This window comes from Apteryx mantelli, chromosome 25, assembly GCF_036417845.1.
Source record: "Apteryx mantelli isolate bAptMan1 chromosome 25, bAptMan1.hap1, whole genome shotgun sequence".
Lineage (NCBI taxonomy): Eukaryota > Metazoa > Chordata > Aves > Apterygiformes > Apterygidae > Apteryx > Apteryx mantelli.
In genome coordinates, this window is record NC_090002.1 from 5,198,168 (window position 1) to 5,220,993 (window position 22,826).

Here is a 22,826-nt window from a genome sequence, read left to right on the forward strand (position 1 = left end):
TACTGATCCTCTCCTATTGGACTGAATTACTTGCTAAAATAGACATAGCTATGGATAATCTCTCTTTCACTCATGTTTCCAAAGTGCTATTAGCTTACTACATGACTTCTCCTGCTGGAGGGTGCTTTCTGTACATGTTACCTCAAGAGTATGCCACAGTTCCCAGATAAAAGAATATCTTACCGGATATCCCCAGCTGCTGTTTCCTGTTTGGGTTTTGGCATAATAGCTGCCCCGGGATGTTCCATAGCCGTAACCATCAGCTAGACCATCATACATGGAACCTGTAAATGAAAAACAGTCAGTAGGAGAAAGTGGTCCCAGCAAGTGCCCCTGTAGAGCATAAAGCTCTTTTTCTCCAGTGAGTCTAGATCGTTTCTACTTGTTACTGAAGAATAATGGAGTTAGAAAACTTAACAGGAACATAGAAAAGAAAGTCAGTGAGTCTAGCTTTGCCACTGCAGGCAACTCATAGAAAATGTTTATTCCAGAAGGGCTCTTAGAAACTCTAGCTCACAGACTGAATGACAGCCTAAGGTCTTCAGCACAAAAGACCAAGTGCCGTAAAAGCTAAAAGGGACAAGAGCAGACAAGATCAAAGCCATGGCCAATATCTTAGTTTTTTGCTATATGAGAGGAACGAGATGATACTCTGTACTACACACCCTGCAAGCTCTGAACCTAGAACTCACCTTTCTTATTCTGAGTTGGAGGTAAATAGATTTTGCCCTTTCTCTGAAGGCAAAACCCACCCTCAGATGTCTTGCCAATCTGGCTGGAGAGAAACTGCCTTCATGGTCTGAAGACTAATGATCACATCAACACAAGTTTTATGAGCAAGCTTTGATAAATTCAATAAATTGTAAATAACAAACCTGATCAGTAAATGATGATCAAGTCTGTTTAACACCTGGGGATCTAAACGAGTCAGACACTTAAAACCTAATACCACTGGCTTAAATTTCCATGCCTAGTCTCTAAAAGATCATTCTGTGTATTTATATTCCTTTTTCTGAGAAGCATTAAGCTCGATCGTTATTTATGGGGAGCTGGGGAGATGTGTCGGACTAGATGTCAGGTATGTCTTGCAAAGATGCTAATTTCTTGGATCAGGAGGAACCCATCTGCCATTACTATTTCTCAGTGCTTTATTCAGAGTGTTTGGACCCAACTATCCCAGGCCTGTCAAAACCTCTTCTGGATGACTCTTTCCAGCAGATCTTGGGAGTGCAATCTTTGGAACCTTCCTGAAAGTATTTTACTCAGAGCTGCATTCAACACTATGAGCAAAAATGAAGAGACTCATTCTTCTTCCAAGCTGGAATTCCATTAAAATTCTTCAGATGGTCCAAAAGGGTTTAAGATCATTTAAGTTTCATTTTCAAAAGTGCTCAGTGATTGTAGGATTCCAAGTCCCGTTATGAGGAAGTGCAAACCCTACATTCCAATTAACTTCCAGGGGAAGCTCTGAGTGTCTAGCAACCTACAAAATCAGGACTTACCTGTCTCAAGTTATGCACCAAAACTGGTGGGTAATGTCAGAAATATCCTAATCTCTTTGACTGTTTGATAAGACTCAACTCTTAGATAAACTGGATAAGCTCTACCACAAAGGCCCTGAAGCCACTCAGGTCTTCTACAGCCACTGATCCTTGGAATATATCTAATTTATTGCCTTGCCTTAGGCATCCAGAACCTGTTATGTTGATTTGGTGCGTGGCAAAAATTCTTGCATTTTCTCAGGAAGATCATTCCCTTAGATATAGTATAAATAATAAGATTTGCTTTCTATTGTCAACAAGAGAGGAGCAACACTGCGTAGAAGACAGCATCTGAGGAATGTCAATGAACCCAGAATAAGCAACAATAGAAAACCATAGGAGCTCATTTTCCATAAACTCTATAGACTTAGTGAGCATTGTTTCAAGATCCCTATTAATATCTCTCCAGCCCTTATTGGTTTATATGTATTAAGCTGTACAAGACTTGCCCATACGGGTAACAGAAATGGCCATAGACATCAGAATGGAGGTACTATATAGCTGTTTCCTTCACCTAGTGCTTCCTCACCTTGGGATTTCCCTTGAAACTACCTTTGGGGCAGATCAGGACATTAGTGCTGGGCTTGAGGAGAAGCAAGGCAGGGCTTGAAATGATACCTTTGGCCCAGGTGTTTCACCAGATGGCAGAGTTACCCAATAAATCTAGCTCTGAGTACAAAGATAAAAGAATCTTATGATATTCGTTTCCTGGGAATTACTTCTTGTTATCAGTCTCTTGTTCTGTGTGAACATCAAATAACTGCAGTCTGAAGCACCTGTGAGCATTTTCCTGACACTGTTAGTGAGTTCAGCAGCTCCCTTTAATGCACGAGTTTCTCAGCACAACTCACAGGCTAATCTGACCAATCTTCCTTCTCCCCTTTCCCTCTCAGGGGAAAGGCACAGATCAGTTATGACCTGTTCCTACCAGGCATAGCACTAAAGACTTCTGGGCTGAGCCAGCAGACATCAAAAATAAGCTCTTTTAGACACACTTCTGATTTTCTTGTATAAATGCACCATTACATGCCCAAATTCAAGAAACTAGGCAGTTCATGCAGTATTATGTTCTTCAGTTGCTGAACAGTTGCCTTCACTACCAAGAATTTATATAGGCTCACATGTTCAAGGCATTTTGAAGCCACCCTGATGGTTGGAGAAGGTGCTTCTCCTGCCACCACAAAAGTGTGATTTATTGTTTGGAGAGCTCAGTCTGACAGCCAGGAAGAACCTGTGGATCTTCTGATGGAGGTGGCTAATGAAAAAATCAGCTTTGTATTGACCTGCAATTCTACACTTCTCTGCCTGACTTATCTTGAAAGGCAGCTTCGATCTGTATAATCAGCCCTAGGGGAGAGGAAGGATATTACTGTCTTCAACCAGCTCAAGGGTAAAGAGTACACAAGTTGGCCACGGATATTGAGAACCTGGGAAAAAAACAGACTGTCCCCTTAAAAAACATTTTGCAGGGGGTAGAAATGCTCTCTGGGGGAGATGCCTCTTTGGTGCTGATTCCTAATGCCCTCTAAATTCCTGATGCCTGCATGTGTGAGTCTTATCTGCCAGCTCTTTGGGTCTCTAAAGTGCCCACCTGCACTTGGTTAAACCCAGAGCCGATTTAAACCATCATGTTTTTAGCATTAAGAGATGGGACAGGGGCAGGGAAAACATTGATGTAAATCACTCAGTTGAAGCACAGCCTCCCAGCTGTCATGGCTGTGGGCAGAAAATACCCCTGAGGGCTGACCAGGCTCTGGCTGGGCTGTCATAGAAATCCTTCTCTTCCACACCCAAATTGTTATGCCCCCACGGCATTTCCTTCAAAACTTGGTAAGCCTAAATCAGTGAGACAGTTCATAGAGTAAAGACTACCCGCAACAGGTAAGGATTGCAGGATCTTGCACTTAATCGCTGTAAGCACCACTACATGCTTGCCTTGCCCTCATCTTCCTCTCCTTAGCTATTACTGATCATTGCAGAGCAAACTGAGCCTTTGGTCTAACCCAATTTGTTTGCAGTATATGTTCCTTTTGATGAGTTATTTAGATCCTTCAAAGGCAGCTTTACCCTCCTAAAAGCTAAGAGGCTCATGGGGAAGAGGAGAATTGTGTTAGCAGAGCCATTTTTCAAGCACAACAGTAAAAGACATCAGCTGGACACATAAAGCTAACAGGCAGTTTGGGGCAATGGATGCATATTAATAAATATCAATCTGAGGCAGGGAAAGGCAAGACAAGAATCAGTCAGTGGTAGTGCAGGCTAGACAAGTTAAATAATAAACTATGCATGACTTTAAAACAATGAGGATGATTAAACATAGGAAAGAAGTGTTAAGAGAAGAAGGCCTGTGGGAAGCACGAAGCAAACCCTGGATGGCTCCAAGGAGAGAAGTGTTAGTCAAATCCCAGAAGCTGAGATTCATTCAGGAAAGAGTGAAGTGTATTTTTTGATTCTGACCTATGAGCTGAAGGGTTTCTGCTTCTGCAAACAATACTCTGAAAAGCAAGGTTTGTGGAAGAGTGGACAGCTTTCACTGAATCATTTCATGCAGAGGGAAGGTTACAGAAGTCTTCAAACCACTCACCTTCTTCAAAGGCCCCTCTTCCCTCACTTCAAAGGAACTAGAGCTAGGTGGGATTCCACTCCTCTCAGCAGCAGCCAGCATAGTAAACCTCTAAATCACAACTCAACTGCAAGACAGCTGGACACAACAGTCCTGAGTTCAGGCTTCCTAAGATCTTTGCTCCCTGGTACATCTTGCTAGCCAGTGATGAGACATTGTCAAAACTTTTCTTTAGCCAGAGGACTTTGTAGATACCACTGTTAGCTAGTAGGTGCTTGTTCAGCTTGGCCTGGCCTTTTCTCCTGCCATGCCAGAGAAATTCATTTTCTCTTGAAATTTGTGTTACTCACAGATCAGATGGAGCTATCCAGTTAGCTATTCACATGGTGAGAAGTGATGTCCCTGGGGCAGATCCCACAGACCTGAAACCCAAGTGCTCTACAGACATCCTTGGAAACACTCATAGGTGCTGTGCTGAGAAAAGGCCCTTTTGTCAGTGCTGGATTATGCTCCTTGCAGTTAGTTTCCACTCATTGCCCTACCCCAGTGCACATCAGTTCAGTCTCAGAAGGATCACCTTGCCCTGCTGAGGATGCCTTGATGCTCTGTGGCTTGTACGCACACTGGGAGACAACAGATCATCAGCCAGGGCTTGGCATTGGCCTTTAGTCCCTTGATGGGCTGGACTGCAATTAGCCAACTAATTTTATGTAGACATCAATAGCAGGACATTGAAAGGATGTCTGCTGCCCTCTAAAGGCACTCCAGTTATGGGACATGTTAACTCCATCCCTGCTACATGGAAGTAGGTATATGTCCGTGCTCCCCGTCCTACATGCACAGGCAAATATGTTCCTGAAGCTGGGCAAAGCTCTGCTGTGCACTTCAGTTCCTGTCCAAACTGTGTAACAAAACACAGTGACAGCTGAATCTAGACTGATCATGTGGGAAGCTTTCTGAATCCAGAAGGAACAATACACTGGGACATTTCTCAAGGGGCTTTGCAAATTCCCCAGCTTGTGCTGCCTTTGAGGAGCATCTCTGAGAAATCTTGCAGGGATGCATGTAGCTAATATTGGAGGAGCATTCAAAGTGGCAGACACACAGCTCTAATAGTCCCTTGTAACCTATCTGTAGGAAACATGACTGCTTCTCACTAGGTGTGCTCAGCTCACCTTTGGAACAAGAGCAATAAAAAACAATACAGGACAGCACTCTGCCCCTTGAAAGTCCAGTCTGACCCTCTCCGTCTCCAGGCCAGGAGAAAAAACAGAGAATAAATGGGAACTTCTTGCCCTTTTAGGAGTCCATCCAGTACCCCACTAAGAGAGCAGCCACAGGAGCAAATCAGCCTGCCCATGGCATAAGTGTGTGATCAGGAAGACAGGCATCAGGGATTTCTGTGCTGGCCAGTGTCTCTGCTGTGGGAATGGGACAGCCTCTGCCCTGTGTTTGGAGGCAGCAGCTGGGAGCTGAATGTGACTCAGCTTCCCTGGAACATAGAAACCGGAGTTGCACATTTCCAGGCAATTCCCAGACATTCCCAAAAGTCTGGGGGAGGAGTTTAACTTAGGCTTGTTAAGCAGAGAGAGGCAGCTGGGGAATTTGCTCTCCCTTACTTCCTCCCCAAGAGGTTTAATTTGGACACCTCTCCAGAGGGAATATTCCTTTCAGCCATCCCCCTCTGTCTCTCTTCCTTCCTGCTACAGGCAGAGGCGGCAGACATCTGCCTGCCTGCTTCCCCTTGAAATAAAACTCTGCTGGAAAGGTAGGTCAGCACTGGCCCAATCCTCAACCAGAACTTCTCTTATCATCCTGGTTTGTATTTTATTTTGTCAGGTCTGGCACCGTAATACCTTAAGCAATAAACCCTCCGGAGGTAGGAGGAGATTTGCATTTCCCATCGCCTTCCATTTTGGTGGCAGAAAAAAGCTCCCTTCACCCACCTGTCCTCCACCCACCCCTTGGAGTCTGTGTCCACAAACAAGCAAAAACAAAGAAGCCAGAAATTTGTACCTACTGATGCCCATCATGGGCCACTGCACACATGCCTTTCCCCACAAAACTGCTCTATTCCCTCTGCCACAGAGATTGCAATGTTTATGGCCAGGAGGGCACCTATGACCCATGGGTACCACCATCTTGATTCCTTCATCTAGCAGCATATTGCTACCCTGCTTCTCTCATCAAACCAGCTCAAACTATTTGGACCATGATGCCTCACCAGCACTGGATTCTGCCTAGTGATCCAGCCCTGAAAAGTTGCCAGAAAGATATTGTAGAGTCAGGGCCACAGTCCCCAAAATTGTTGGCAGAGACTGGCCTAGCTCACCTAGCCTTCCAGCAAATACCGCTCTACACACTGCTCACCCTGGATACAGCCAAATGGCTCAGTCTCAGCCCCAGCCTCAGCCCCAGCCCCAGCCCCAGCCCCAGCCCCTCCCTCTCCTCCAAAACCCCAGGCTTTCTTCTTCCCAGCGAACTCATCTGGGCCAGTGAGCTCACTAACAACTGCTGGTGAAAGCACCTCCGAAAGCCAGGGAGGTTTTGTGCTTGGCTGCCACGAACTTCTGGGTTTGCAGCTCCTGGCTGCATGGCTGGGCAAAACTGGGGTTTATCTCCAAAGCAATTTTCTTCAGATGCAAGAAGGACAGTGAAGCAAATCATTTGTCAAGCTCTGTCCCAAAGAGAGAAGGTATTCCAATAGGAAGTCTGAAAACTCCAGGACTCAGCTGATTGCTTGCTTTCTATGGCACAAATTCATTGCACAGCAGTGGGCCAGCTGCCTGGATCCCCCCACCCCACTCTACCCATCTGCAAAACAGAGGGAGCTGTGAAGCACCCCACTCAGCAAGAAAAAGACCTTTCTAATCCTCTCTCACTTCTTTTCTGCTGCTCACACTGGGGTGTCTCTGAGACTCAGCCACCCCCACGCTTCTCTGTAGTGCAGCCTGCAAATGGGGGCCACCTCAGGAGCCTCAGAGGGGAATCCTGAGTTGAGCTCAGGTTTGTGTCCTGTGCATAGGCAGAGCTACCTGTCCTCCATCCGCAGCAATATTAAGGAGGTGACAGCCCAGCAACAGCTCTTGGCCAGCTCCTAGTTCCACAGCATGGTGGAGAAGTGCTGTTAGCCTTGGCTAGCCACAGGAGGGGAGGAATCCGGCCAAGGAGCCAACCTGCAGCAGCATTCCCAGAGAAAGGATTCACAAAGGCTAGGAAGCTACTCCAGCTTCAGAGCCAGGAAACAAATGGTTAATAGCACCATGCCGAAATGTCCAAGTGCCTCAGGGACACAGATCAGTTCAGCCCCACTGCATTCCTGGGAGATCTACACCACTTTCTCTCAGACCCGCACTGGGAAGGGAGTCATTGCCTCCAACTCCACATCTTGTCCTAACTCTTCCATCCAGTGCAAGAGACCTTGGCATCCCTGGCCAGGGTAACCCAGCAAGTAACGAGAGACATGAACCGGTCTGTCCCCCACGAACAAAGCCCCAGAAAATCAAGTAGTCTTGAGCAGGAGGACCCCGTAGCATCTGCTCTATTCCCGCAGGGGGACCCCTTGCTGTCCAGCGCGCAGTGGGATTTTACCTCGGTTGGAGTGGCCCATGCTCGACGACACAGATGATTTCTGTTTCTGCCGTTTCACCGTCATCATCACTTGTTCTTGGACCCTCTGTTTTCCTGTGCCCTTAGTTTTCAGCTTGTGATCCGAGGGCAAGGCCAGCGTGGAGCTGGCCTGGTCTTGGAAACATTCATATGCCAGCGCTGTTTTCAGTGGAGAGTGAAGCATGGCTGCAAACGGACCGTGGGGCTGGGGGGAAGAGGGGACTGCACTTCACCTGACCGCACGTGACACAAGGCAACAGCAACACGTCTCGTTCTGGGCTTAATCTCCCAAACCCCTCCTTGCCATACGTTCCCTGGCCGAGGATGTCTCAGGGCTCCTGCTCCTGGCTCGGCTCTCCAGCGTGTGAGCAGGCACACCCTCTGCCAGACTGGATATACAGCCCTGCCTGTACACACCCACGCGCTCCCTGCCGCGGCTCGCTCGCAGCCCCCGTGCTGCAGCTGCAGGGCACGCAGCTCCCCACTGCCCTCGTCCTAACTCTGCCTCCTCCAGCCTGTGCCGAAACGGACAGACTGAGAGAAAAGTGCCGGTTCTGGCGGGCAGAGGGCAAGGTGGGAGGGGTGCAGGTTTGGGACAGGGACCACCGTCCCCTTTGCCATGGAGGTCTCACAGATTGGGGGGTGGTGGGCCTTGGTAGGAAACGGTGATCTTGTCAGACAGCCGGAGGGCTGGAGGATCTCCCACACAGCCTGCTCATCTTGTACTTTATTATTTTCCTTAGTCTAAACTGGATCGAAACGGGGTTTCAGTGCCAAGAGCCTGGGGATGCCCCTGTTAGTAAGAAGCAGCTTGCACATGAATGAGGACAAATTCTCCCCACAGTGCCTGTGCCTGCCTGGGGGTCTGGGCTCCATCCCCAGCCCTGCTGAGATGCTCCCAGGTCAATCTGTTTCAGCTCTCCGTTTGTGAAAAGCTTCCTCTGCCTGCACAAGTGGCAAACCTGCCGAGCCAGGGACTGCACAGGACTGCCTGCATAACACCTAATCTTGGTCCTGGAGTGATCCCCTGGGCCCCGCTGATCACAGGATGCTTCTGTGTTCATAGTGGCATGACCCTTTCCCTTTGCAGGGCCAGCCCTATACCCAAGCTCTCCTCCATGCAGAAAATATCAGAAGTTACAAGCCAAGTATTGAATTCGAGGGAAGAGGTTTCTTTCTGCCAAGCCACACTGCAGCAAGTCTTTTGCGGTGAACCAGACACCTCAGTGCTGGTGTGACTAGTTTCAGGTCACAGCAAATGCTGACAAAGCTTTTGCCAAGCCACAGGAGGCTGATACATCAGAAGAGGTGCAAAGCTGATCAGGAGAGAGGGCACCCAGGGCAGAGGCTTCCTGGCGCCCCCCCAGTACCGGGTCTCGGGGATGCCTGCATGAGCACAGGGCCCAGACAAGGGCCAGAAGGAGCAGGCTTCTCTGCGCTGCTGGATAGAGGGTGTTGAGAGCACTTGTGTAGTTTCTCTCTCTTGGGAATCAGCAGCATGAGGGATTGGTGCTTGGGGTCTGGCCATAGGCCTGGTGCTTTTAGCTCATGGATACTAGGTCACTCCTTGAAAGCAGCAGGAAGACATGGAAAACACTTTATTTCTATTTATCAGGTTTCATGTTTTCTTGGCAGCTTGTGAACACTCATGTGACTGCACTTCAGTTTTCAAAGAAACGGGAGCAGTATTAGAAAATGCAGGGCATGATCCTGAGGAGCATGAAGGTTGTGCACCTTTCTCTTCTGACGGCTCCAGGATGCTCCTCTGGCAAACCCCAACACTAGAAACCCAAACTTTGTTAATGAGACTCAGGACTAGAACACCTAAGGGCTAATTACCTTCAGTCCCTCCTCCCCAAGTTTCCTGACACCTCATCCAAGGGATGCAGCAGCTTCACTGTGCTCTGTCACCCGTCAGGCCCAGTCCATTTAGACAGTGACCAAAAGAGGCCAGCCAGCATGGCAAGTACTACCCAAGATTGGGGGGCCAATGCCTAATGACATGGAGGGGGATTTTCTGATTTTCCTGTGCTCATTTTCACCCAGCAGGGATAAGTCTGTGCGCTTCCCAGTCAGGGTAGGGAACAGCAGAGCAATATCTGGGTGTTGTTTTCCTGTGTCCTACTTGTTTCTCCTGAAAGCTTGTTATCGATGCCAAACAATGTTTTCGCAAATCAATGACAGGCTGTCAGCGTCAGATGGCTTCTGAACAACAAAGTGCCCAGGTCTTGCAAACCTGTAATGTCATTTACCCCACAGCAAGGAACAGCCCTCACCCTGTCCCTGCACAGGAGAGCCAAGTGTTTATCACATCCAGTCATTTACTGACGGATAATACAAATGCTACGCTCTGGCATCTGCCCTGTTTCATAACTCATTCAAAATGCTGAGCTGGGCTGCGGAGCTGGGGACAGGGAACTTATAAAGGCTTTCAAGAAACAACAGTTTCTTAGGGGTGAGTTTGCACCATCTAGCCTGGGGAAGAAATCTCCCAGCATTCCGAAACATATTTCAAACCTGCCTCTAAAAGAGTAAAAGATACTTAAATAAAGGAGTTTGTTGCACCTCTACGCAAACTGCTGTTTCTGCTCTGAATCACAGGATGGTGACGCTTACTTAGCAGGGCATGGCAAGTGTCACCCTCAGCAAGCCGAGCGCCACACCAGAGCAGCACACAGCAGCCAAAGTCCTGCATCTACAAGCACCTTAAGCAAATTCCCTGTCTGCCTTTCTGTCTGGAGCTTGCAGGCACTGGGACAGCAACAGGAGAAGGCTGAAAGGGAAACAAAAACTGTGCCGAATTTGGAGCACGACTGGCAAAAGACTGGAGAGTAAAAAGGCATCTGGTGATTTGAGGGAGACGGGGCCTTAGCTGCGGTCCGACGGCTGCATGTGCACACACCAGCCATTGCATGGTGATGCCATGAATCACCGCTCCGCACCCCACAAGCTCACAGGGACACACCTTGTGCATCTGGCCTCTTCAAAGCATTTTTGTACGAGTTCCTGGGATTCTTGCCAACTCACTGATTGTAATCAAAGGGCTCGCTGGCCCAATACTGCTCCCGCAGTGGTGCAGGGTTTTCTGTTCAAACTTGTCAGACACTCCTGAATTGAAAGTGTCTACAGATCGCTGCAGAATCTGAAGGGGAAGATTGCTGGCCCCCAAAATTGGTGACAGGGAGCCCTGCTGCAATTTTTTAGCATCTAGGGTTGCTTCTTCCTCAGGGTGGATGGTCACCAAGAGAGATAGATGTAAGGGTGCTGGGGATTTCTTGTATTTCCCAGGAAAATGCCATTCTCCAAGGGGTGACTCAGCCTCGCCCCACCACAGCTGAGACTTCCCAGAGCCTGACAAGGTTTTTGCAGGAGGAAACCTGCTCTTCAGATTTGCACAGCCTTAGTTTCGCTCAGCCTCTCTTGAAAGGCTCTCCTTCTTCTGTGGGACAAGAGAGTGCCACAGGGCCAGGACAGATCACAGAATCACAGAATGGTTTAGCTTGGAAGGGGATGAGGATGGAGAGTTCAGATGCAAAAGGGGAACTAGGATCCAGGTGAAAATGTGCACAGATTGTCTAAGTTCGGGAAAGCCACGCAGAAGCCTGCTGAGGCAAGTGGACAGGGTATTTCCAAGCAAAACCTGCTCTCTGCTCTTCACACGTGTGGCACTGAGCTGGGTTTTCGGGGTGGTGCAGCAGTAGGATAAGATGGTGACAGCACCTGTCAGATTGCAAGTAAACCCTTGACAAAGTAGGAAGACTTCACCAAGGCCCAGAGTTCTCCCATGGCAGATGAGAGCTTGTAAGGGGCGGGGAATGGTCTTACATGAAGAAAAGAATGAAAACCCTGATTACTCCATGAAAAGGAAGGACTGTGTAACATTGTATCAGAACTCACACAGAGCAGCTGTGAGGCTAAATGAACCAAGATGAAAGCCTTGCGTAATGGAGATAAAGTACCTGGGAATGAAATTAATGCATCATACAGGTGTGTCATAACAGAAACACAGAATAATTTAGGTTGGAAGGGACTGACCCTCTGTCCAGAGTAGGGAAAGCTTAGACCCAGCTGCTGGGGACCTTTTCCAGTTGATGTTTGAGTATCACCAAGAATGTAGGTCCCACAGCCTCTGTTCCAACATCTGACTACCCTCATAGTGAACATTTTTTCCTAGCATCTAAGGAGAATTTCCCATGTTCCAGCTTGTTCCCATTGCCTATCATCCTCTCACCATGCACCTCAGAAGAATTTGGCTCCATCTTCTCTGCACCCTCCCATTAGGTAGTTGCAGACAGCAGTAAGATCACCCCAAGCTTTCCCTTCTCCGGGCTGAAGAAACCCAGCTCTCCCAGCCTCTCTTCGTGCTTCCTGTGCTCCAGCCCCAACCATCTTGGTGGCCTCCACTGGAGTCTGGAATGTCCACATCTTTCTTATATTGGGGCCTCCCAAACTGGGCACAGCATGGGGCATGGAGCAGGAATCCCTGCAGGGCTGGAGGGTGGGGAGAAGACCAAGCTCTTGTCCACCTCCCAGGCACAGCTGCCCCGGCAAAGCCACTTCCCTGGCCAGAAGTGCAGCGTTTTATCCTGGCACCTGGCTGTGACGTGGACAAAGTCTGCTGAGGGACCCAGTGCCTGGGACCACTCTCTGGCCCTGGGGCCAAGTGTGTCAGTACATGGCCCATGCCTATGTGCTAAAATGCTGGTCCTGAGAACAGTGTGGCCACAGCCAAAATTGTGGGTTAGTTGGCACATGCCCTGGCTGAGAATATACCCCATAGACCTTTACTCCACCCCTCCTGAATCTCACTCTAGCACAGTATTTGGAGCAACAACATGGCAACTCTGCAAAGTTTGTTTTAGAAGCAAAGACTAGTGCTGTCCAGGCTTGCCAAGAGCTAAAAAAGGGACATCCCTTGGTCAGCAGTTTTTTCTGGGAACGAGCTCCAGCAGTGGTTGTGCAGCTGCCAGGGAACGGCAGCCATAAAGGAGGTGCCCTGGGAGATAAGGATAGTGATGGAGAACTAAGGAGCTCTCAGCTCCCCTCCAGGGGAAAGGCATCAGGCTGGCCAGTCCTCCCTGTTTTCCTCATGTTCCCATCTCGCCTGAGGAGCCCCTACAAAACCGAGTGAGGGGCTGCTGATCTCCTGCCATCTCTACCTCTGCCAGGGCAACCTCCAGCTCAGGGCAACCTCCAGCTCAGGGTGAGTTCAGATCATATGCTCCCAATTGCCTCTTCACCCGTCTCTATGAAGGAGATGCACAGGGGATCATACTTCATGGCAAGACTTACCATGTGGGGCACTGCTGGCAAATCCCATCCTGCAGCCCAAGGGTAAAGCTTGCAATGATATTTGAGTGAATCTGGAGTAACTTACTCCTCTGCAGACCGACTCCCAGTAGACAATCACATGAAGAAGAGCTCCTGAGAGTGTGGATCAGGATCTCAGGCTGGCACTCTCCTAATAACATCCCTGGTGCTGGTGCATCTCAGCAGCAAGTTTTTACGTCTGACCTGAGGAGAGGACACATGTGAGGGGATAGACAAATCTTTGGAAATGCAGTGAAGGAGTCCTCATGCTGATGGCACTTACATTTGATGTTGTTGCAGCCTGTTCTGGCAGGGGGAACCAGTTGAAAAACCTGGGGCTGCTGCCAAGAGGCTGCCCTTGAAAGTAGATGATGCCACTGAGATGAGTGTGGAGAGGCTGGCCTCTACGTCTGTGCCATGCTGCTGTCTCACCAGATCCATCCACGTGCACCCGGGGACAAGATCTCGTGGCTGCTTGTGAGGATATGTCAGCCCCACAGCAAGGTTGTGTACCCATTGCAGGCTGCTGGTGGTCACGTGGCTGCGAATCCCACTTAACCATGCCCAGAAGACCTGAGGGTGTTCAGCAGTAGAGACCCTCTCCATAGGTGCATCTCCCTTCTCTGTTCTCTAGATCTTGAGGACTACCTGAGGACTGAACAGTGGCCATCTTGTTCTTAAATAATTAATGAGTTGCAGATCCCCTCCCCTTCATATCATGCCATGCCTGGGAATTCCAAAGAGAGCTGGCTGCTAAGGGGGGGAGTGATTGAGGTTGTGGTTAGAGGAAGCACACTCAGATGGGGAGAAGACCCCACACCGCCTTAGGGCCAGCCCCAGAGATAAGCTAAAGGTTTGTTTTGGGCCCCATGGGGTGCATGAGCATTACCTGGGTGGCGTCCTGCAAATGCAGCCAAGTCAGGTCCTGCCAGATGCATCTGCTGCTTCCAGGAGTGGTTGGAAGGATGGTTGGGGTGTGGGGCACTGTCTTCAGAGGTGATGCTCTGCTCACGGACACAGATACAACTGCTCCAGGGCCTTCTCAGGGTGAGCTTTGCTGAGGAGATGCATGTGTCCACCACACCTAAACAGGCCTGTGTAGGAGGTGTTGCTCCTTGCTGCAGAAGTAGCTGATCACCAGGCAGATGTTTCTCCAGCCACTTCAGTTGCCTAAGGATACTCTCAGCTGTAGAAATGGTTGATGCACCCCAACCCCAAGCCACATCCCTTGTCTCCGTTCATGCTGCCTATTGTCTCCAAACAGGTGTCTCACAACGGGTCCCTGCCCCTCCCATCCTGGCAGCAGACACAACCAAAATTGTTCTTCACCGGCACATTGCTCTGAGCTTATTTCTTCTGCCAGAATAGCAGCGTGGACAGCAATGAGGGCCACAAGAAGATGGCCCTTCCCAAGGACCTTGGGTGCACAAGGGCACAACCCCACGTGTACCATGGTTAGTTTTCTGAGCTTATTGTGGCTCTGTCCTGTCGGCAACCACTCTGTTCAAGGCAACAGGAACCCTTGCTGCATGGGGCAGCAGACCCTGCTGTTCCTGCTCCACTTCTTCAAAAAAGGCCACAGAGTCCTTATTTGCTCTGAGCCCCTTGCACCCCCCCATACTGTTTCTCTATCATTTTCTGATACTCAGAAAATAATGAGGACTAACTCACAGAGCAGCAGGGTTTTGTGGTGGACACCAGGGGTGTGTGTAGGGTGGCTAGAAGCACAGTTGAAGGGCTGGGATGTTATGGGTGCAAAGTCATACAGGATAGATCCAGGAAACAGTGCACAGAATGTGTCCAAATAGTACACCCCTGGCTATGCTGCTCATCGGAAATGATGATCCCAAGGATCAATGGGAATGCTGCCAGGCCCAGGCATGTACGAATACAAGTGCACCACGTGGAAAGTTAGGGAGAGGGTTTAAGCCTGTGTGCATGATGAGTCAAGGCACAGCCCAACAAGACAGCTACAATTAAATTGGTATGGACAGTCTCCTGGCAGTGGGGACCCAGCTGAAAAGGGGTGGGTACATATGCATTTCAGCCAAGAAGGTACCCAGACTCCTTGCCTCCCTGTTCCTGTAATAGTCTGGATCAGCTCAGAAATGCTGCAGGGAAGGGAGAGCTTGTTCCCACTCTGGGAGGGAAACAGGAAGAAACTGGAAGAAACAGAGGCAACAGGGTCACATTTGAAAAGGGAGCAAGCATGTAAATGATGCTAGGATGCATTTGATTCCACAGCATTGTGAAATCCTCTGGTGTTTCTGGAGGGGGAAGGGAACCCCACAGACCAGATTATGTAATGATTTAGCAATATAGCCTATTGTGACCTGACTTGTCAAAACATACACTGTCTGGGGGAGCGGGGAAGGGGGAGTTGAGCATGCAGTAATCCCCTGGGTGCAGACAGGGAACATGCAGTGAGACTGGGAGAGAAAGAAGGCTGCAAGCACTGTGTGACCTACCAGCTGCACTGCAGAAGGGTTAGGTCAAACGCCAGCCAATTTGACAGGTTATGTATGGACATATGCCCACGCCACACCTGGCAGCTCTGTTGCTTCATAACCATGGGCTCTGCAGGGAAGTACAGATGCTCTTACCATCAGCAGAGGCTCTTTTCTTCCCTCCAGAGCACCATTTCAGTTCAGGGCTTGAGATGGAGTTTAGTTTCTCCTCATACCCTGCATCACGGAGTCCTGTTAGAGTTCAACCCCAGCTTAAGCACAAAGCTACCACTAGACATCAGGTGTTACAAGCACCTAGAGATCTGTCAGGATGAAAACACTGGGCTGACCCTGTGTGCACAATGTCCTGGAAGCACTTATCCCATCCGTATCCAGTGCCACCCTTCAGGCACCACTAGGCACTGCTGCTCGTCAGGATCCATAGGGAGGTGACGATGCCCTTCTTTGGTCTCACTGAAGTTGCGCTCATCCTCTCTTTTGGAAATGCAGCTGCTAGAGGAGTTTCCCTCTCCATCCTCTTCAGCTTTCTAAATTTGGGAAGGCTCTAATTCCTACACATTAGCAAATTACTCCTTTATGTGTGATGCACAGGGTCACATGGACAGAGAGGCACCTCTGCCTACATGCTGGGCTGCAGCAACCCCCCTGAGGTCCCTGGGGATCTCATCAATAGGGTCGGCAGATCATAGGTGGGATCAGAGCAGCCCCAAGGAGCAGAGGACTCGCTCCCCAACAGTGCTTTGCCCTTCCCATGCCAGCTAGCTCAGCAGTAGCTCTTTGCAATTAAGGTATCTACAGCTAACAACATGAGCTCCCTTTCTAGCTTTGAGATGGCAGTCAGACTTCAGCAGAAGTAAGGTAACTGACTACCAGGATGGTCCAGTCTGTGGCTCACAGACTGCTTGGGATCCAAAAGAAAAAGAAAAGAAAAAAGATGACATATGGATTCAACCAGGTTAGGGCAGTAGACCTTGCAGTTTTATATTTAGGGTCCTCATTTCTGTGGACAACATGATATGAGCAAAACAACTCCCATCCCCAGTTAGTGCTGAAGTTCACAGACTGCTCATTTTACTGCATTACCTGCCTTGCTAAAAATATTTGCCAAGGGGAAGGTGTGACTGAGTGTAAAGCTTCCATACCATCCCAATCTCTCTGCATGAGAGCAAGTTCTCAGGGCCATGCTGAAAAGCTGCTGGTGAAGCATGAACAGGATGAGTAAAGATCTCAGGCTTTCCCACATGCACAGGGAAAGAAAAGCATTGCTTGAATGGACACTTGACACAGCCAGAAAAATATTCTTGCTAGCAAAAGCTGTGATTCATGGATGTGTGTGAGCTGAACCCTTGAGCCTCTTCCTCTTTTGGGGCAAAAGGAGGCCAAAAAGGGACAGAATTGGCAGAAGCTTGGCCCAGCTACCACTATGCCTTATAACCACAGCATCCTCCTTCATGGCACACTGGTCCCACCAAAGCCTTGTCCTTTCCAAATCTGCAGATGCCTCTTTAGCAGCAGCTCTCCTGACAGGAACTGAGATTCAGCTGCATTTCTGCTTACAGCAACCCCCTTCCCAAGAAAGCCTGCTCTCCTTTGCTCCCAGACCTGTGGCAGGGCACCCAGATCATGAAATATTAATAGTAATAAAAAGAGTAATAATAACATTATCTAGCTGCCAGACATTACTTCTCTTGCTTGCTATACTGCTTTCACCACCTAGTCCAGTAACCTCCTGGTCTGCAGGTGCTAGCTGGTTTTGCTGTAATGGGTTTTCCCCTTTCTGGAGTGTTTATTGATGCCAAAGACAGTTAAAAAATACCAAATGCTTCCTCATATCATTCTTCTGTGCCAGGGCTCACTTTACTTTCTAACTGACCCTGGGCCTACACCCCCTCCTTGAGCCAAAAGCCTGACTCGGTCACAGTCAGGTGCAACACAGAGCCAGGAGGTGACTGATTCAGGCAGGAGTGGGTTATACCAGAGGTAGAAACTGGAAATGGGAGGCAAATCCTCAAGCGCAAGGAGGGTTTGTAGAGGAGGACAAAAAGCAGAGAAACCTGGAGAACCCTCAGCTGCTACAAGGAGTCCTGGCCAAGGAGGAGAGAAGATGACTGAAAAGAGAGACAGGGAATCCCAAGTCATGCAGTCTCTCTGATGATGGCCCTCCCGGACAGTGGAGTTAACAGGGTGGAAAGGAGAGCAGCAGTCGCATCTCTGGACTACACAAGACATATCTAGACATGCACTGGGGGAGAAGCACTGTGTAACAGTGGAGGAGCCAGAACGGGTTCTGCAGCCCGGCAGACCCCAGCTTTCATTGTAATTAAAATTGGCTATATTTGGCCAGCTTGATTGCACAATGATCAATGTCTCAACGCACAATGATCAACGTCTCTGCCTGCAGCTCCACGTCAAGGCTGCCTGTTGGTGATTTTTGCAGCTGGCAGGCATGTGAAGCAGGTCTGACCCATGGGGACTCATCCTCCATCACCTTTCTTAAGACCACTGTTTATTTTAAGAGTGAAACCTACAACACTGGTGCTTAAAAGCAAATTCATCTAGAGATATATTTGAGGCTGATCTATACATGTCATGCAGGGGTTATCTGTTCAAAGTCCACACTGAGTCCACTGGTTGTCAAGACAGACAGGTATTTACACATTTGACTTCAGACTAAACACAGAAAAACAGATTTTCAAAGCCAAGTTATAGCTGGGAGCGTGAAATGCATTCAGATAACCATGCTAGGGATGGAGCAAGGAGTCTCTCTCCTTCCAAGGGGACATCCAAGGGGATGTTCAAGGATGTTGAGTCTCCTAGCTGTTGAGATGGGCAGAGGCAGGTATAAGTCTCTTGCTTTATCATATTACCTGCCCACACAGCAGCCTTCAAGTCCCTTTTGCCAAATCTGCACCTCTCTGTTGTGAAATCAGCTCTCTATTGGAAATGTACTGAAGTACCAGGTAAATTTTTCCAGTCCTGTCTCTACATGCAGCTGTTCTGGTCTCAGAGAAACTCCAGCATGGAAGCCAAGCTGCTCTGGGAAACACAGTGCTACTGGACCATCCTCTCTCCCTGTGGCTACCAGGTGCAGGCATCATGGAGGGACGTGGCAACACTAGCTGCCAAGTCTAATGTGGATTTGGGGAAGGCAGAAACTGCAGTCCAGGCATCTGGCAAGACTGTGCTTGGCCTCTAGTTGCAGCCTGATATCTTGACTGGAGGAGGGCAATGGGAGGCTCATCCTTCAGAGTGCATCCTGCCCCTCCTGCCATGCTGCTGAAGAATGGCACACACCCAGCCTCTGTTTTATAATGGTAAGAGCTAACCAAGTCGTCTATGCAGGATTGTCCTACAGACAACAGGCAATGGTACAGAGAAAGCAAGCTGTGAATTTTCAGTCAGGTGCTCCTAACAGGTACCCATATGTGCTTATCATTTCCTAGGCTGCCAAAGTCCAAGCAAGATATGTCATTGTCACAGAATCACAGAATCACAGAATCACAGAATCACAGAATCGCTGAGGTTGGAAGGGACCTCTGGAGATCATCTAGTCCAACCCCCCTGCTCAAGCAGGGTCACCTAGAGAACATTGCACAGGATTGCATCCAGGCGCGTTTTGAATATCTCCAGAGAAGGAGACTCCACCACCTCTCGGGGCAACCTGTTCCAGTGCTCTGTCACCCTCACAGTGAAAAAGTTTTTCCTCATGTTCAGATGGAAGTGTCTGTGTTTCAGTTTGTGCCCGTTGCCTCGCGTCCTGTCGCTCGGCACCACTGAAAAGAGTCTGGTCCCATCCTCTCGACACCCTCCCTTCAGATACTTGTACACATTGATAAGATCTCCTCTCAGCCTTCTCTTCTCCAAGCTAAACAGGCCAAGGATAAGCTCCCTTTTCCAAGCCTCGGAAGTCTTCTGTAGGATGCAAACAAACTACCTTGTGTATGTATGTGTCACTGTCCTTCACTGGGGCAAAGTTGTAGAAAGATTTAGGTTGGAGGAGACTTTAAGAGGCCCTGAGTCCAACATCAGGTTCAAAGTAGGGCTAACTCTAAAGCCATGTCAGGTTGCTCAGGTCCCTGCCCAGTCGAGTTTTGAATATCTCCAAGGATGGGAATTCTCCAGTGCCAGGGCTGCACTTCTCTCATGGGGAAAAGCTTTTTTCCTTTTGTGCATTTGGAATTATACTTGTTGCAGGTTCTGCACGGATTCACTTGTCATTTACCAGTGCACCTTGGAGAAGGACCTGGCTCTGTGTTCACCACAGCTCCTCCTGTGGGTGGAGGAAGGCTGCTGGGCAAACTTGCTTCAGCCTCCACCCCTCCGGGCAAACAGACCCAGCTCCCTCAGCCTCTCCCTAAGTCCTGAACCCTTGGCCTGGCCACCTTTCCCTAGAAAGGGAAAAAGGGGGGTTTAAGCAAGATGACTAGCTATCTCTTGGCTGTGAACTTACAGAGCTTTTGTGCACAGAACAGAGATCTGTTCATTGATCACTGTGCAATCAAGCTGGCCAAATATAGTCAATTTTAACTACAAAATCATTCATAATGTCTAGGGGATGGAAAACATCCCTGTGAAAGGGTGGGGTCTATAACATTTCTGTGCTCTTTCTGTAAAACTCAGGGCTAATAATCTGCAGTATGAACTTGCCAAGATTGCAGAGTAGGTATACCACTCCTGTGACACCAGAGAGCAATTTCTTTTTTCTTTAAAGACACAGTAGCTGCTGAGGTTGAAATATACATATAAATTCATTAAAATGAAATCATTAAGGATGGCTCTGCTGCTTAGGAATGACTCAAAAAATCTTACCTTGCTTCTGTAGATCAAAGTACCTTGTCTTCCTCTTGTAATAAAAACAGTCTGACATTTTATACAAATGTTTGATCTAGAAAACCAAAAAGGATGTTTCAGTTGTTATTAAGCAGCAGCTGCCCTGAATAATCTTTAACCTCCAATTTAAGTTCATTTGATAAAAAAAAAAAAATTAACAGAGCCTTCTATGCCAAGATTGGTTTTAACACAAATTTTCTATATAGCTCTACTTCAGTTTTTATTTGAGACCTCATCTCCTGGAAATCTCCTGCCACTTACAGACAGCTGAATGGGAGTGGAAAAGGCTCATTGCTGCAGCCCAGCAGGAGCTTTCAGAGAAGGGAGCCTTTCTTGGAAAGGGAATTTATGTATTCCTGGCACAGCACACAACATCCGAGGCAACTGCACCAGCTGTGGGAAGGAAAAGAGCACAGATTTGTTAGCAGGACACTTTTCAGGCTTCGGGCAGTACCAGAGGTCCTGTCCAAAAGGCTAGAACACAAAAGTGTGGGCCAAGGGCTCTCACACCCATCCCATGAACGTCCCTAGGGTGTCCCCTGCCCAGTGACACTGCCTGACAGTGTCATCACAGATAAGAGAAGAAGGCCAGAGACTAATCCCTGGTCCAGAGGCAGGAGGCATGGATGGGATCCCAGAAACCCAGGTTTGGGTCAGCCCTCTCTAGAGCAGGCTGCATCTATAGTGGACTGCACTCTTTTGGACCCATGTGGTGGCCTACAACACAATAATTATTCAGAGAGGGGCTTTTTACCCTGGTTTGAGTGTTGGAAATAATTTGAGGGTAGTGCTGAGGTAGGGTTTTTATAGCATGAAACTGAGGGGATGTGTTGGACACTTCAGGGCATGGCATGAGGATGCAGAGCCTGTTGGGATAGTTTTGGAGGGCTGTGTAGGTTAGAGGGAGCCACACTTGGCGCAATCTTGACCATCCTGCTTTTTGGGAGTGCTCCTGGACTGGACTACTCTCAGAAATGCACCCGGACTTTGTCCTGCAGAGAGCTGGGTGGAGTAATTCAAAATGAAGCAAAAGAGTGAGCTAACAACGGAGGAGCCCAGACGGCCAGGTCAGTGCCTGAGCAACCCCCTGGCCCCCTCTCCCTGGCAGTGCAGATGTACCCAGACATGCAGTTCACTGCTTCCCCATGCTGAGACATGAGCACACAGGGAAATGGAAACACTAGCAGATGACCCACGTTTGAGAGAGAGAAGCGTGTTAGTCCAGATTTATCTAAGGCCCCTGAGAGCTATCCCAGCAACCCAAAAAGCCAACCATCCTCCCAAAAGTTGCTGGAACAGCTTCTGCAGCATCACAGCACCCGGTATTTCTTGTGCAGTAAACACTAGTATCCTAAAGCTACAGTGTTGCCCCAGTGTTTCACAGTTGATGTCCCTCTGGGGGGCAGGAGGCTGTAACCAAACTCTGACCCATCATGGCTGCTGTGGACAGTTAATGGGAAGGATGGTTCTCAAATTCTTCCTATTGGCAGGCTGAAAAAGGGGTCTCAAGGGGGAGGGGAAAAAAAAACCACGCTGCTGGTGAGTTGGGGCAAGTGCCATGTATTCCACTACATGTGGAGCCTGCAGCACTAGAAGTCTTTAAGGACGTGCAAAACAGACATCCCTTTTGAGCAAGGAATGGTTGCACTGTCCTGCATTGGAGCAGGGGAAGATTCAGGTGAATTTTCAAGGTTCCTCCCAGCCCTACATCTTTACAATACTGCTCTTCCCTGAGTACTATGGCTTCCTCTGCCATAGAGGACCAGCAATCAGGACAGTGGCACCTCATGGCAGAGAGAGCAGGGACAAGCTCTGACAGAGGTGCTCTGGGCATCTGCAATACAACCAGCTTGGAACAGGCAAGCCAAGTTCTCACGGTGCATGGTCCGTACAGGCATGCTGTCCTTGTACACCGCCCAGGGCTGCTGCACAGGGTCCCCGGTAATACACTGCATGCTCATCAGAACAGGGTTTCTGTAGTGGCTGGAGGCTGCTGTTTGCCTGATCAAACAAAGGCTGTCATGCACCTGAGTCATGGCCAAGTTTTCCTGGTCTCTGGAGGTAACTGTGCAGTCAGCATGCATTTCTGTGGGGTGTGCCATGGCTAAGTTTCCTGCTGCCCAGAGGTTTCAGAGTGATTGGTATAAAGTTTGCTTGCATGTTCAGTTGTTTAAAGGTAATATGCTCTCCTTTCTGGGCCAGTTTTCTCAGAGAGTGGGAAGGAGAGATGGAGTAGCATCTCATCAGCCCTATTTAGGCATGTGCACGAGCACTCTCCTGTAGCTTTGCCTCCCCCTGGACCAAGACTCCTTAAGCTGTGATTTGCCTTGCCAGACGAGTTTTCAAAAGCAAGCTATCAGCTCCTTGCTTCCAAACACATGTCTCTGTAATAGACACAGTTTATCCTGTGCTAAAATTGAGCAACTCAACTCTCCTCTTGCATTACCAAGGCTTTCAAGCATCATTTGATAAGCACTATGAGTGCAGCTCCTCAGGCATTGCTAC

The 22,826-nt window shown here is 48.8% G+C and overlaps 1 protein-coding gene across 1 annotated transcript in view; it reads right to left on the minus strand.

Annotated features, from left to right (window-relative positions):
- PKP1 (plakophilin 1) overlaps positions 1-7,897 on the minus strand; it is a 42,298-nt gene extending 34,401 nt beyond the window's left edge. Inside the window, exons 1-2 of the mRNA XM_013944055.2 lie at positions 7,696-7,897; positions 184-284 (exon numbers count right to left, since the gene is read on the minus strand). Of these exons, the coding sequence (XP_013799509.1) occupies positions 184-284; positions 7,696-7,897 (303 nt within the window). The remainder of the gene's footprint in view (positions 1-183; positions 285-7,695) is intronic.
- Between the last annotated feature and the right edge of the window lie 14,929 nt (positions 7,898-22,826).